Source organism: Octodon degus, unplaced genomic scaffold, assembly GCF_000260255.1.
Source record: "Octodon degus isolate 3935 unplaced genomic scaffold, OctDeg1.0 scaffold00393, whole genome shotgun sequence".
Classification (NCBI taxonomy): Eukaryota; Metazoa; Chordata; class Mammalia; order Rodentia; family Octodontidae; genus Octodon; species Octodon degus.
This window is the reverse complement of record NW_004524969.1, coordinates 63,659-78,242: the sequence shown is the minus strand read 5'-3', so window position 1 is coordinate 78,242 and position 14,584 is coordinate 63,659. Positions and strand designations below refer to the sequence as shown.

At 61.6% G+C, this 14,584-nt stretch overlaps 2 protein-coding genes across 3 annotated transcripts in view; one reads left to right on the top strand and one right to left on the bottom strand.

Annotated features, from left to right (window-relative positions):
* Positions 1-11,652, top strand: part of Cnot3 (CCR4-NOT transcription complex subunit 3) — a 12,129-nt gene extending 477 nt beyond the window's left edge. Inside the window, exons 2-18 of one of the 2 annotated variants that reach the window (XM_004648351.1) lie at positions 3,132-3,206; positions 3,306-3,373; positions 3,605-3,679; positions 3,815-3,904; positions 4,152-4,280; positions 4,370-4,465; positions 5,341-5,560; positions 5,661-5,794; positions 6,149-6,205; positions 6,680-7,058; positions 7,142-7,265; positions 8,348-8,546; positions 9,345-9,444; positions 9,536-9,734; positions 9,985-10,117; positions 10,565-10,690; positions 11,272-11,652. In XM_004648351.1, the coding sequence (XP_004648408.1) occupies positions 3,182-3,206; positions 3,306-3,373; positions 3,605-3,679; positions 3,815-3,904; positions 4,152-4,280; positions 4,370-4,465; positions 5,341-5,560; positions 5,661-5,794; positions 6,149-6,205; positions 6,680-7,058; positions 7,142-7,265; positions 8,348-8,546; positions 9,345-9,444; positions 9,536-9,734; positions 9,985-10,117; positions 10,565-10,690; positions 11,272-11,370 (2,253 nt within the window). In that variant the 5' untranslated portion in view covers positions 3,132-3,181 and the 3' untranslated portion in view covers positions 11,371-11,652. Of the gene's footprint in view, positions 1-3,128; positions 3,207-3,305; positions 3,374-3,604; positions 3,680-3,814; positions 3,905-4,151; positions 4,281-4,369; positions 4,466-5,340; positions 5,561-5,660; positions 5,795-6,148; positions 6,206-6,679; positions 7,059-7,141; positions 7,266-8,347; positions 8,547-9,344; positions 9,445-9,535; positions 9,735-9,984; positions 10,118-10,564; positions 10,691-11,271 lie in introns of both variants that reach the window. The other variant, XM_023708558.1, reaches the window with a different exon arrangement.
* Positions 11,648-14,561, bottom strand: Leng1 (leukocyte receptor cluster member 1). The gene is made up of 4 exons (XM_004648363.2): positions 14,392-14,561; positions 12,979-13,158; positions 12,324-12,583; positions 11,648-11,883 (listed from the first exon to the last, which is right to left on the bottom strand). The coding sequence occupies exons 1-4, from the start codon at positions 14,521-14,523 to the stop codon at positions 11,664-11,666; spliced, it is 792 nt and encodes a 263-aa protein (XP_004648420.1). The 5' UTR covers positions 14,524-14,561; the 3' UTR covers positions 11,648-11,663.
* Positions 14,562-14,584: the final 23 nt, after the last annotated feature.

Below are 14,584 nucleotides of genomic sequence, written 5' to 3'. Positions count from 1 at the left end.
CGGGCCGGCGCGGCCGGGTGTGTGTCCCCTGCCGCCAGGCTCCCTCGGTGGCGCCGAAACCCGCGCCGCCGCGAGTTGGTGCCGCCGCCAAAGTTGCCGCCGCCGCCGCCGCCGCCGCCGTGTCCCGGGTTCGCCGTCAGCTTCCGGTCAGCCCTGGCCCTGGCGGGCGTGGGCTTCCCGCGGTGTCCGGACCGCCCGGGGGTCCCCGCTCGGCAGTGCTGAGCTCCGCGATGGGCCGAGCTCGTGCTGAGTGACATTTGCACCTAGGTACCCAGGTTGTCACCTTCCCGGGATAACTTCTCTGCTAAACAGTCTTCCAAACCACTCAGGTTGTCGCCCTGAGGCTCAGTGTGTACCCCGCTGACATCTACCCTTTCTCCGAGGTGTCACGGAGCCCAGTGTCCTGCTCCTTCTAGTGGCCTTGTCTGCGTGCCCGTGGAGGTGTGACTGTCCCATCATTGAGAGCCCACGGCTTAAGCACTGTGTAGCTGGGGCCACTCGGCCACCACCCACCCTTGCACCCCATCTGGATGTGAGGCTTCCCAGATGGCAGGGTCGCTTCTTCTGGGGTCCTGCTGGGTAGGCGCCCTGTGTAGTGTTTCCAGCAGCGGGAGTGACATTCCTGCCTTCTTTAGTGTCCTGAGTTGGCATCCCTCCTGGGTACCAGGTGCCCTGTGCCCCCCTCCCACCCCTGTGTGTCCCCAGTGTCAGACTGCGGACCCCTTTGCGTGTGAGGAGCCCTGACTAACTCTTCCCACTCCTCTCTGTGATTTCTCACCATATGGCACTATGGGAAGGCTCCTCTTGGGCAGGGCAGGTGCTTGAGTCTCAAGAGGGGACCCCACCTTGGGCCCCTTCCCTGGGTTGCAACTCTCCTGCAGGTCAGGGCACCCTAGAGCGCCCTCCCAAGAGCGAGTGTGTGCCACCGGCCAGTTCCGGGACCCTTGTGTGGGCTCAAACAGCCCCTTGGCTTGCCTCCTCCCTGAGTCTCTTCATGAGTGTTCTCCTGTCCTGGTCGAAGTCTTGTGGGCTTTCTGCTGTCACTGGCGCCCTCCAGGCTGGTGTGTTCCCCTGCCCCCGTGCTGTTAGTGTGACCCCTGACTTGGGCTGCATCAAGCTTTCCTCTTGGACAAGGGTCTTCATGGTGAGGTCCCTGGGCCCAGGGTTCCCCATTGCAGTTGTTGGGCCTCCTCACTATTCAATGGAGCCCACCTGCTGTGGTCACTCCTCCAAGTCCTAGGCAGGTGGGTTTGTCTATGGCAGCATTTCCATTTTGAGGTTGTGGCATCAGTCTCCTCCTGCCTCTGCAGGGGACTGAGGTGTGGGCACCCTCCTCGTGCAGTGTGTTAGGTGGGGACTGTTGCCTACATCATGGCTGAAGCTCCAGGTTCTGTGGCACTGGGCTTCTCTTTGGACCTGTGGGTTTTTCTGCCAGAAAACTCCTTGCCTGTCACAGGCAAGGACACCTGTGGCCACCTTGGTGTCAGAGCATGCGAAGCATGGGCCCTGGAATGTTACTGTTCTATGGCCCCTTACATCTGACTTCTTTAGGAGTTCTTGTGTTCCAGCCCCTTTGGGCCAGGGCTTGACGAGGGCAAGCACCTCCTGAGTTCAGGGCTGTGGACCCAGGGCCATCTTTTGGACTGGTGGCGCCTGCCTGTGGCCCTCCTTGGGTTCAGGGTAGGAGAGGGAGGGTGAAGCCCCAGGTTGATGCAGGAAGAGGTTTCCTGTGTTATGGAGCTCCTTGTGCACCTCCTGCTGGTGTCCAGACCCATCTGTTCCCCATGGGAGTGCTCTGTGGAACTGTTGCCTGGGTCCTTCGCTGCTTGCTCTGTCCCCCTGGAGATGCCCACGCATGACGTGCCAGCTGCCTCTGGGCTGAGCACTGCTCTCTGTCTCTACGACTGCACTGAGGAGGCCAAAGCCCTGACTCTTAGGCTGCACCTTCCTGCCTACCTCCCCGAAGACCAGTGCCCCGTGCGGTGAGGGTTTTTTCCTTCCCTGCATCTCCTGCATCTCTTGTCCCGAATAGTGTTATGTGTAGTAGCTGCTGACCACATGTGGCAATTTGCAGTAAGTTCAAGTGAAAAGGAAAAAACTCAGTTTTAGCTTTTTACTCGTTCAGTGGCAGGCAGTGACCTGTGGCACAGTTCCCACAGGTACTGTGCCAGAACCACTGTCCAGGTTTCCCTCCTACCCCAGGAGGGCCACCTTGGTCTGTCTGCTCCTCCTTAAGGATCTGAATCCTGAATGTGGGTGGTCTCTGCTTTGTGGTGGGGGATAGCCTGGAGTGCTCCCCACACCTCAGATCCCTTCTTTAAATGTCGATGGAGGGTGGGGTGCCTGGAGCCCTCAGCTCAGCCTTGCGTCCTTCCCCAGTTGGGTGATCTCAGCGCCAGGCCCTGTGGCGCGGCTCTCATGTGACTTCAGGAGGTTGTGTGTGACTTCCTTTGGGGTCGAGATGTTTTGGGTGCCTGACTTGGTGCTTTAGGTTTCTCTGCAGTGTACCTTGCCAGTCCACTTGATACAGGGTTCTTTCATGTGTGGCTGGAAGCGAAGGCAGCTTCTCAGCCCTTCTCTGTGGAGGATTGCTGTCTTTGTCCAGGAGGACCCCCCTGCCCCTGGCCCTTCCTGGCCTCAGGCTCTGGAAGGTAGAAGTGCGCTCTCCTTTTGGGTCGGGGGTTCTGCTGTGGACTAGACTTGGTGACCCCACAGGCACAGCTCCAGGCACTGCTTGTCACCTTTCCCCGCGCCCTCCAGTTCAGCGCAAGTGTGCGCAGCCCCACTGTGCCCCATAGATTCTACGTATTCTGACATGTCTGAAGAGTGACTGTGACCTGTCCTGCTCTGAAAATCCCATTGAGTATCTTCTGGGGGAAAGTTTTCCACGTCCCAGGACAGAGGCCCACACAAAACGCTGGATCCCCCTGGAAGTCCAGCACCCTCCTGGTCATGTGGGCCAGGCAGGGCCAGGCGGCTGAGGTGGCACAAGAACAGGCCCGGTCTCTGCCATCGTGTAGTAAACACTTCTTCCCCCTCCCCCCCTTCCCCTCCCCCCCGACCGCTCCATCCTGTGCCCTGGGTCTGGCTGGCCCAGGAGAGGAGTTCATCCCTCCACTCTCTCCCAGCAGCGGCCGTGCCCTGGAGAGTATGAGGAGAGCGCGTCCGTAGGCCTGGGAAGATGGCGGACAAGCGCAAACTCCAAGGTACAGGCGCGGGTGCTGCCACAGCGTGCAGCCGCTCTTCCTGGGCTCTCGGCCGGCCTGCTTGCGGGACCCTAAGAGCCCGCCTTCTCCCCTGGCCAGGTGAGATTGATCGCTGCCTGAAGAAGGTGTCCGAAGGTGTGGAGCAGTTTGAAGACATTTGGCAGAAGGTATGGGGGCTGGTGGCCTGAAAGTCTGGGTGTCTGGGGAGAACACAGGAAGAGGTCTGAGGGGTTGGCTTAGCATGGGGGAGGGCTGCCTGTCCTGGTACTGGGGACCTGGGAGAGGCAGCTCTAAAGTGGATGGTTGGGGTGTGGGATTCCCGCGTCCCAGCCTGGGAAAGAGAGGCCAGACTTTCATCTCGACTCCCATACTGACTGCTCAATTCTTGAATCCCGCAGCTCCACAATGCAGCCAATGCGAACCAGAAAGAAAAGTATGAGGCCGACTTAAAAAAGGAGATTAAGAAGCTTCAAGTGAGGGGGCCGGGGCTGGACTCCTGTGTCCTGTGGGTCGGGGGCCTGGGAGTGTGGACTACTGGGTCCCAGGGAGAAGAGGGAGATGGGGGTCCAGGGCCAGGAGTCCAGGGCCTGATGTTATCCCTTCTTCAGCGGCTGAGGGACCAGATCAAGACATGGGTAGCTTCCAACGAGATCAAGGACAAGCGGCAGCTTATCGACAACCGCAAGCTTATTGAGACGGTAGGAGCCTAGGTTCACTAGGGTGCTGGGGAGTGGCACATGAATGCCTGGGACCCAGGGAGGCAGCGAGCCTGCCTTCCCTGAGGTCCCCGGAGGAGCTAGGGCTCTGCCTTGAGAGAAGGGCAGCAGCAGCGATGGCCTGGGGTGGGCACGGGGTGGGGTCCCAAGGCGCTGGTTCGAGTGTCGCTGGCCCTCAGTCAGCTCCTTTCCACCTTCAAGAGCCCCCTGCCACCTGCACTCTCCACAGCAAATGGAGCGCTTCAAGGTTGTGGAGCGAGAGACCAAAACCAAAGCTTACAGCAAGGAGGGCCTGGGCCTGGCTCAGAAGGTGGACCCTGCCCAGAAGGAGAAGGAAGAAGTTGGCCAGTGGCTCACGGTGAGTGGGCCCGGGAGAGGAAGTGAGCGTGGGGCCTGGACGGTATGCGTGCAGCCCTGGCTAACAGCCCCCCATCGCTGCCCCCGCAGAACACCATCGACACACTAAACATGCAGGTGGACCAGTTTGAGAGTGAGGTGGAGTCCCTGTCAGTGCAGACACGCAAGAAGAAGGGCGACAAGGATGTGAGTGGGGGGAGCCCTCTGCCTGTGGTGGGGCTGGGCTGGCTTTGGGGACTAGGGGACAAGCTGCGCTCCGCACTGAGCAGGAGCAGAACTCCAGGGTGTCTGCCTGCCTGCTGGGGTGGTGTTCTGTCAGGAGAGGCAGTGTGCTTAAAGATGGACTTGATTTTGGTGGGGCGACAGCTGCGCCAAGAGGCGACACTGTGTAGAGTGCTGCAGGTTCCCAGGAGCGGGTGATTGGGGCAGAGTAGGGCACCAAGTGGGTGGGCAGCTGGATGGGGTGTAGAGGTTCAGGGCCAGCTGGAGGCTGGGCTGTGGTTCCACGTCTCTGGGTTGTACAGTGCTGCACCCTGCTTGGTGTGGGGTTCCTGGGAGTAAAGCAGGATGGGGTGGGGGGTCAGGAAGGGAAACTTGCACTGGTGCTGGTGTCGGCCCCTGAAGGGTTTGGGAAGCAGGGGCTCCGAGGAATGATAGCGGGTCCTGGAAGAGGAGAGATTGGAGCAGAGGCTAAGGTGTCGGTGTCACGGGAACAGCCTTGCAGGGGCAGCAGCCAGGCTTGTGGGCCTGGGTTTCCGAGGGTGGGGCTACAGTAGCAGAGACTGGGGGCTGGATTGTTGTGCTACAAGCAGCAGCTCTCCTGGCTGGGCTGTCATTATTACTGTTGCAGCAGGATGGGTGGGGGGCAGGGCCTGTCCTGGGAAGCCCTCAGCAGGTGGGGTCAGGTGAAGTGCAGCTGGTGTCTGGGATCTGCAGCACTCCAGGATCTGTGGAAGGAGTAACAGAACTCAGCTTGGGCCCACGGGGGTGGGGGTGGAGGGGGACACTAAGAATGGGTCTGGGGTGCAGGTGGCACTGAGCCTGGCTGGACTTGCCCACAGAAGCAGGACCGGATCGAGGGCCTGAAGCGGCATATCGAGAAGCACCGCTACCACGTGCGCATGTTGGAGACCATCCTGCGCATGCTGGACAACGACTCCATAGTGGTGGATGCCATCCGCAAGATCAAGGACGACGTGGAGTACTATGTTGACTCGTCCCAGGACCCCGACTTCGAGGAGAACGAGTTTCTTTATGATGACCTGGACCTCGAGGACATTCGTGAGGCCCTGGGCTACCCTTCCCTGTGGTGGGGGCCGGGGAATAGAATGTCAGGATAGGCTGTGGCACCCCCCTAAGCACATGCTGTTCTGTCCCACAGCACAGGCGCTGGTCGCCACCTCCCCCCCCAGCCACAGCCACATGGAGGACGAGATCTTCAACCAGTCCAGCAGCACGCCCACCTCCACCACATCCAGCTCGCCCATCCCTCCCAGCCCGGCCAACTGCACCACGGTGAGGAGGCTTGGAGTGCAGCTGCGGCAGTGGGGTCTGGCACTCGGCGGGACCGAGTCCTCCTCAGCTGCTGGGGCCTATGGAGGAGCCGATGAGGACCTGGTGACACAGTTGGGCCAGGGTGTGGGGTGGCCGCAGCCAGTGCAGGTGCTGCATGTGGAGATGGAGTGAAGCCACCCTGGGCTGGCTCCTACAGAGAGAAGGCTCCTGGGCCTTAGGGGGTGTGGTTCCAGAAGATAGGGACGTTGGGATTTCTGGGGGGAGTGGAGCCCGCTGTGTGGACGGCAGGTTTGGAAATTGGCATGTGTCTGCCTGGTGGCCACAAAATCCCTAACTCCATCTTTGCTGCTGCAGGAGAACTCTGAAGATGATAAGAAGAGGGGACGCTCCACAGACAGTGAGGTCAGCCAGGTGGGTTTGCAGGTCTGGTGGCTGTCACTTGTGCATTCAGGGCTTCTGGACCAGCTGGAAGGGTCCGGGGAGGCCCGAGCCACTTGTGTCACACTCCTGAGCTGGGTGGGCAGCACTTGCCAGCCATCCCTGCTGCCTTGGTGTGCCTCCTCCCAGTTCAGAAGCACGTGCTAGTGCGACAGCGGGTGCAGGGTGGGTAGCCTGGGCCACTCTTGGTGCAGCCTGGCTCTGCCCTGGGCCTTGAGGAGGGAGGCTTCCAGGTGCTGGCCAGAGTTGGGGTATCTGGGCACAGCAGCTGAAGTGGCCACAGATGTTGGGACTCTGATCGGTGATGACCCTCTGAGTGATACTCAGGCATTGCCCAGCCCTACCTATGTCTCCTCTGTTGCCTGAGGCTACCCCAGCTTGGGGGGCACACAGGTGGGAGGTTAGGGGTTGGCCGCCCAGGTGTGACTGTTGTTCTCCATCCTGCAGTCTCCAGCCAAAAACGGCTCCAAGCCTGTCCACAGCAACCAGCACCCCCAGTCTCCAGCTGTGCCGCCCACCTACCCCTCGGGGCCCCTGCCTGCTAGCTCCACCTTGAGCGCCACCCCCGGCAACAATGGGGCCTCCACTCCCACAGCGACACCAAGTGCCCTGGGCCCCAAGGCCAGCCCAGCTCCCAGCCACACTTCGGGCACCCCTGCCCCCTACGCCCAGGCTGTGGCCCCACCTGCCACCGGTGGACCGGGGAGTGCCCAGCCCCGGCCCCCTAGCGCCCAGCCCAGTGGTGGGAGTGGTGGAGGTGCTGGAGGGAGTGGCGGCGGTGGCGGCAGTGCAGGCGGTGGGGCTGGCAAGCAGAATGGCGCCACCAGTAAGTGGGGTTAGCGTGGGAGGCCAGGCCTTGGGCAGGGCCGAGCAGCCGGCATCCCCTGCCGCTCACCCTTCCCTCCGCAGGTTACAGCTCTGTCGTGGCAGAGAGCCCTGCAGAGGTGGCCCTGAGCAGCAGTGGGGGCAGCAGCACCAGCAGCCAGGCCCTGGGCCCCAGCTCAGGCACACATAACCCGCCCCCCAGCGCTGGGTAGGTCCTAGTGGGGCTCGGGGGCTCCCTCCACTGCTGTCATCACCTGCTCTCTCCTTCAGACTAGGCTTGAGCTCCTTTGCCTCAGAGTATGAGTGCGGGATGCCAGGCGTGCGCCACCGTCCCCAGCTTGCCTTGCCCTTTAGGATGCCCTAGAACAGTGCTGGTGAAGCTTCAGAGCTGCTGGTGATACGGGCAGCGTACCCGTCCTATACGTGGCCTCCAGCCGGGCCTTCTCAGCCCCCTGCCCTGTCCTTGGTCCCTGACATCCACCACAGGGACGCTGTTCTGCTGCCCACACAGTACTATCCAGATGCCCCCAGCCCAGGGCAGACTCCACCAGCCCTCTTGTTGAGTGCCTGATGGAAGCCTGCCTGACGTCGCACACCTCCAGCCTTCACCAGGCCGCCTGCCCAGGGCTGCTTGTTTCGTGATTGAAATGGCCCCTGCTATATCTCAGTGACCATTGTTGCTTTTTTTTTTTTTTTTTTAATTTTCATTTGTGTATTGGTATAGGGTCTCACTGTACAGCTTGGACTCGTAGTGATCTTGTTTTCAGCCTCTCCAGTGCTGGGATTACAGGCGTGCACCACCAGGCCTGGACTCTGTTGCCGGCTCAGCTTGCCCTGGGGTGGGCATGTGGGACTGGGGATTGAACCCTGGTCCCTGTACTTGCCAAAGCACGTGCTTAGTCCGCTGAGCTATCTCACCGGCCCTGTATTTTTGATTGTGATTTTTTTTTTTTGAGACATGGTCTCACTGTATAGTTCGGGCTGAGCTAAAATTTAGTATGTCGCTCAGGCTGGCTTCAGACTCCTAGTGATCCTCCTGCCTCAGCCTTGTTTGTGCTGGGATTGTAGGTGTGCACCACCACCCCTGCTCACCCTAGTGACTGACACCCCCTGTCCTCTGCTGGTCGGCTGTGGCCTGTTGGGGCCCCTGGAGGCTCTGTTCCCTCCTCCACCTCCCCGCAAGCGTTGCTTCTCTGCTGCCTGACCTGCTGCTGTTTCTCTTGGAGCCGATTCCGCAGCCCCTCTGCATCTGCCTGTGCGACCTCTTCTGAGGCTTCCCCTTCTCCCCAGGAAGGAGCCCAGTGCAGCTGCCCCGACGGGGGCTGGGGGTGTGGCCCCCGGCTCAGGGAACAACTCTGGGGGCCCCAGCCTCTTGGTGCCACTGCCTGTGAACCCCCCCAGTTCCCCAACACCCAGCTTCAGCGAGGGCAAAGCGGCTGGGGCCCTGCTCAATGGGCCCCCGCAGTTCAGCAGCGCCCCAGAGATCAAGGTGAGCACCGCCCCTCGTGCAGGTGCGTTGGCTTTCCTTCTGGGTCAGGCCCGCTGGTGGGTTTGTCTGGCGGGCTCCCCTAGCCTCTGTGTCCCCAGGACCCTCACAGACACGCTGCCGCTCTGCTCCAGGCAGCCCGTTTCCTGGCTAACCCTGCTCTGTGCTGGCCACATGCAGCTGGCTTCCTGTCTAGGGGTGACCTGGTGGCCAGGGGTGTCCTAGCGGCTGTGGGTGACGTGGGCGCCTTTATACTGGCCCAGGGGCTCTTAGAGGGACTGGATGCTCCAGCGCCCATGCTGAGTGCGCTTCGAGGCTGTCCAGCTAGTCTTGGCATGACTGTCCCGGATTCTTGGCAAGAGCCGTCCTCATAAAGCCCTGGAGACAGGCTAGGAGAGGGAGCTGGGGTGGAGGGCACTGGGGATGGTGTGTGACTCCTGGAGGCGTGGGGTAGGTGCTCAGCGGAGCCCACTGTTCCCCAAGGAGTCCTGGGCTGGGGAGCCCCGAAGGCAGGGACAGCACGCCACTGGAGTGCTGCCTAGATGGGGGGCCCAGCTGGGGGTGTAGCACTCAGCTGGGCCATGCACGTGCAGGGGTTGGAGTTACATCCAGCCACTGGAATGGACAACACGCTGATGCGCGTGACTGAGAAAGTGGCGTGGGAGCTGCAAGCTCTAATAGCGGGATGGTGTCACCCCAGCTCCCCAGAGGTCTCAGGTGCTGGGCGACCTGTGCGTTGGGGTTCAGGGCCCGGAGACTGCGTCTGTGCCCTGGCCCTCAGCTGTGCCCCTCCCTCCCTAGGCCCCAGAGCCCCTGAGCTCCCTCAAGTCCATGGCCGAGCGTGCGGCCATCAGTTCAGGCATCGAGGACCCCGTGCCGACGCTCCACCTGACTGAGCGAGGTGAGGGGTCCTGCAGGGTGACGGGCGGACCAGAGAGCAGTGCAGGCGCCCACCTCGCCTCACCTGGGCCCTGCTGGCTCCCCACCCCCAGACATCATCCTGAGCAGCACCTCCGCGCCCCCGGCCTCAGCCCAGCCGCCCCTGCAGCTGTCAGAGGTGAACATCCCGCTTTCACTGGGGGTGTGCCCACTGGGGCCGGTGCCCCTCACCAAGGAGCAGCTCTATCAGCAAGCCATGGAAGAGGCCGCCTGGCACCACATGCCCCACCCTTCCGACTCTGAGCGTATCCGGTGAGGGCTCCGCAGGGAGGCGGTGGCTGGGGGCCTGGTTCTGGGTCCCCAGGAAGGGTGTGGTGGGCACCCGGCAATCCCAGCTGCCTTGGAGGCTGCACCAGAGGATCACAGGTCTGAGACCAGCCTGAGCCCTTAGTGGGCTTCTCTCTTGGGGCACAGTGAGGTCTGGGGTGTCGCTGAACATTCCCAGTTCATGCTGACGCCTAGCTGGGACCTTGCCTGGTGCTGACCTCTTGCTGTCCCACAGGCAGTACCTTCCCCGGAACCCCTGCCCGACTCCCCCCTACCACCACCAGATGCCGCCTCCGCACTCGGACACTGTGGAGTTCTACCAGCGCCTGTCCACGGAGACCCTCTTCTTCATTTTCTACTATCTGGAGGTACAGCGGGGCCCTGGCTCCGCCGCCACGCCGCCATCCCCCCTCGGGCTGGAGGGGCGAGGTGGGTGTCCTCCTGTGGCTACCAGGACTGCACCCCTTCTCTACCTGTCCACATCCCCCCATCCCCATCCCGCCCAGGTTAGAGCTGCTCAAGCTGCAGGACAGGCTAGTCTGTGTGGTGGCCACAGCTCAGCTTGCTGTCATGGCCCCCAGGCAGGACAGAGCAGGTGTAGCAGTGTGGGGAGCCATCGCTCCCCCTCCCCGCTCCAGGTGCTCTGGGCTCATACTGTAGTTGCTCTGCCTTTGCAAAACTCTGAAAGCAATTCCCACATTCCTTGCATTTTCCTTTTTAGAAGACCTTTTTACCACCACCCCTGTCAAGCCCCCCCCTGCCTCGGCCCCCCTCCTGCATGGGGTCCCCTGAGCCCCTCTGCTCCCTGTGCACAGGGCACGAAGGCTCAGTACTTGGCGGCCAAGGCCCTGAAGAAGCAGTCGTGGCGGTTCCACACAAAGTACATGATGTGGTTCCAGAGGCATGAGGAGCCCAAGACCATCACGGACGAGTTCGAGCAGGTGAGGTCCTTGGGCGGGGCCCTGCTGCTGCTCTGCAGAGCCTTGGTGGCGGGCACCAGTGTCCCCATGTGGGCCTTGGGCCCTCCGTCTCCCAGGCCCTGCAGGGCAGGGAGGGTGTAGGCTCGCTGCCCAGTGGCAGTGTGGCCAGGGTCCTTTTCTATACAGTAGTGACAGGCCTGGGGCAGCTTGTTGCACTAATGAGCCTGCTCCTGTGTGTCACAGGTGCGTGGCGTGTGCCCCACGCACTCCCCATGCTCAGCCTGTCCTCCAGGCCACTCTGGGCCCAGATTGCTCCCAAGTCCCCACACCATCCCATCCCAGCCCAGTCGCCACGTTCCTGGGCACCCTTGTCACCCCGACACATGGGCAGCACCCTTACGATGGTGTCCACCTGCAGAGCAGAGTGCTCCTGTCTCCAGCGGGGTGAGGGCCGGGGCCCTGGCTGCCTCAGGGCCATTCGCGGCACGCTCGGGCCTCTCCCATGCTGCCCTCTAAGCGAGGGGCACACCACAACCCTCCCAGAAGATGGCAGGGGCACACGGCGTTAGCCGGCGCCTCTCACTGACCGCCTCCTCGGCCAGGGCACCTACATCTACTTCGACTACGAGAAGTGGGGCCAGCGCAAGAAGGAAGGCTTCACCTTTGAGTACCGCTACCTGGAGGACCGGGACCTCCAGTGACACTGGGCCTCCACCTGAACCCTCCCCGCATGCTGACGCCCCTGCCCAAGTGAGGGCCCTGCCCCAAGAAGGGGAGGCCCAAGCCATGGGCACCCCCTCCCCAGGAAGTGGGAGGGGGCTGGGAGGTCCTCTTAGCCCCACCCTGGGGTCCAGGGCAAGGGCTGCCCCTCCCTTCTCCCCTCCCCAGTGAGGGACATTTTTTGGTAAACCTATTTTCATTTTGGAAAATATTTATGAATAAATAGTTTTATATGATGGCTGGTAGCAGCAGCCTCTCCTGTACCCCTCAGAAATCAGCGAGCAGGAGGGGCATCCTGCCGGCGGGGACGCCGGGCCAGCTGGGGGTTGAACTGGGAGTTGTAGCGGCGGTGTCGCTCGTCTGTTTCTTCGTCTTGTGGCCCACCTTCCCGAGCCGTGCGGCCTTGGACCTGGGCCAGCAGGGCTTCTGCACGGGCCCGTTCTGCTGCTTCCCGGCGGAGCCGCTCTGCTCGGAGCTGGTCCAGTGATGGCGGCCTGTGGGGGAAGAAGCAGGGTCCGCTCAGGCAGTGGGGTTCTGCAGGTCCTGGTGGCACCTGCTTGCCCACCCTTTTCCTGTGGTGCTTGAGGCTTAAGCCCCAGGGCCCTGTACATTTCAAGAGTTAAACTGCGGCTAGGCTCAAACCACCATCTTACTGCCTCTGCCTCCTGAATGCTGGGGCTACCGGCCTGCGCCCTGCGCCCCGCCCCCGCCCCCGCCCCCGCCCCGCAGTGCAACTGTCAGCACAACGCTTAGAAATGACAGTGGGCCAGGGAGATCACCCAGCGCCTGAGCACTTGCCTGGCAAGTGAGTTCAATCCCTGGTATCAAAGACAAGGAAAGACAATGGATCTTGGGCCCAAGGCCCAGGGACATGAGCAGGCAGTGGCGGACCAGTGAGGAGAACCTGCCCACGTGGGCTGGCCCTGGCGCTTACACAGTCGGCCTGGTCGCCCACGGCTCCTTCCTGGGGAGGTCCCTGCTGCCTCCGCCACTGCTGTGCTGCCTCTTCCTCCGCAGATGCTTCTGCACCTCCCACAGCGGGTCCAGGCGGCTCTTGATCTTCTCGTCAGGGCCCGGGCCTGGCTGGGGGGCTCCTCGCTGCGGGGGGAGCTGATACCAGGGGGGCTGTGTCTGGGCCTCTGCTGCACTCTGGCCTAGGTAGGTGAGGATGCCCAGCGCCTTCTCCTGCCGCTCCTGTGGGAAGGGGAGGGAAGGGGAGGGCCTTCTCAGTCCCATGGGAGTGCTGTCACCCCACCCCTAAGCTTCTGGTCCCAGGAGGCAGGCCTGACAGGCTTCGCCCAGGCACAGCACAGCCCCGCTGTTGGTGGGCTCTGGGGAGACCCTAAAGGAGGCCCACAGAAAGCCAAGCATGCAGCTGCTCAGACTGGGTGAGGGGCCAGCAGCTGCCTAGGTCTGATGGGAGCTGCCCTCCACTGCAGGCGCGGGTGGAGGGCACTGGGGCAGCCATAACCTCCTTGCAGGGGCTGGTTCAGCCTGAGTGCAGCCCCGCCGGCTTCACAGCCCACAGCTGAGAGCACCCCTCCCCAGCTCCGCCCTGGATTCCACTCTCCAGGGTGAGGCCCTCCTACCTTCTCCTGCCGCTTTTCTTCCTCGTACTCTTTGTTGCCTTTGGTCACCCCTTTTCCTTCCACCAGCAGATCCCGAAACAGGTCCACAGGACCGGATTCCGGAGCTCCCGCCTCTGCTGTGTGGAGAGCAGGTAGCGCGCTCTGCTGTCTGGCTTTCTTCCGCAGGAATTCGGTGCGCGCCTGGAGAAGGGGGATGGGAATTAGATGGAGAGCATTCAAAACCTTGGTGGTCGAAGAAGTGTAAGCTTGGTGCCCACTGGATAGTGCAGCAGCCCACCATGCAGGGGCCGCCTGGAGGGGCCTGTGGGGCCCTGGAATGCAGCAGAGGGACTGCCCCAGCCCGGAGAGAGAAGGGGCATCTTCAGATGCCCTGGTGGCACAGGCCTCTAACTGCACACAGCAGAACCAGGAGTTTGAGGCTAGTGAGCTACACAATAAAATCTGGCTGGGAGGCAATACCTGGCCTAAATCGGATGAGTTCTGTCTGGATGCAGAGGCCCGGGTTGTAGCTTAGTGGCAGAGCCAGGCACAAGCGAGGGCCCGCGGCCAGCTGCTAGCATCAGAATTAAAAAGTGGCACATAAATTGTGCTAAACCTCGTTTCTGGCAGGCAATCTGAATTCGAGGTGTGAATCCAAGCCCATTAGCAACTTATAAATGTGAATTCTTTATTAAACTTGCTTATTTTAGTTATACTCAATAATGGGCTGATGAATGTGATTTTAAAAACCCTAGGCTGGCCGGACATGGTACACCTCCCAGCGCTCGGGAGACTGAGGCAAGGAGGATCGCTGCGAGTTCAAAGGCAGCCTGAACTGCGTATCAAAACCCTGTTTCAAAAAGAAAAAAAACCCAAAAAACCAAAACCAATAAAAAACCCAGGACACTGCTGAGGATCAGATTAACTGAGGGTCAGATTAATTGAGGAAGACCCTGCAGGTAAAAGTCTGGTGCAAAGCAGACAAAGGTGATGTAAAGAAACCCCTTTCCCTCCTCGCACCTCCTATCTGAAGCTCTCGCGTCTCCGCGCGATCCGACGCCGCCCTTCCGGGAGCGTGGAGCCGGGAGGGATTTCCGAAGTCGCGGCTCTGGAGCGAGCGAGCGCACAGTAAGTAGGGGCTCAGAGCACGCGGCGCAGGCAGACTAGTCAGAAACTCCTTGGACCGTGCACACGAATGTTTATGAAGTTTCTACTCTGTGCCAGGCTCTAGACACCCGAAATACACCCACGGGGAACCCGCGCTAGGAACAGGCACGCAGAAGCCTGGGGTGGTCCGGGGCTGCTGGGGCTGCAGGGACAACGCCTTCCGCGACGCGGCCACAGTGCGTCTGCGCAGCGCCCGCTTCCGGCTCCGGCCTGCTGCGCCCGCGACAGTGTCTGCGAGAGCTCCGCTCCGTAGGAATCGGAGCTTACCTCTTGCTCAGCGAGCAGCACCCTCCGCTCGCGCTCCTTCTCTTCCTCCCGGGCCTGCGCCTCATCACGGCGCACGCGAGCGACGTTGTCCTTATTCCGGACGTGCCAGCTCTTCTTGGGCAAGATGTTCATGGCGCGGCCGCAGTCCACACACTGGCAGGCCCGCCTTCAAGCACTTCCTATTGGCCAGATG

What these genes read in the sequence shown, in the direction of transcription:
- Leng1 (XM_004648363.2), bottom strand. Translation starts at nt 14,523, where the DNA reads ATGAACATCTTGCCCAAGAAGAGCTGGCACGTCCGGAATAAGGACAAC. An exon ending in TGCTGCTCGCTGAGCAAGAG is followed by an intron (nt 13,159 to 14,391) that starts GTAAGCTCCGAT and finishes CCCCTTCTCCAG; the next exon opens with GCGCGCACCGAATTCCTGCG. An exon ending in AAGAAAAGCGGCAGGAGAAG is followed by an intron (nt 12,584 to 12,978) that starts GTAGGAGGGCCT and finishes CCCTTCCCACAG; the next exon opens with GAGCGGCAGGAGAAGGCGCT.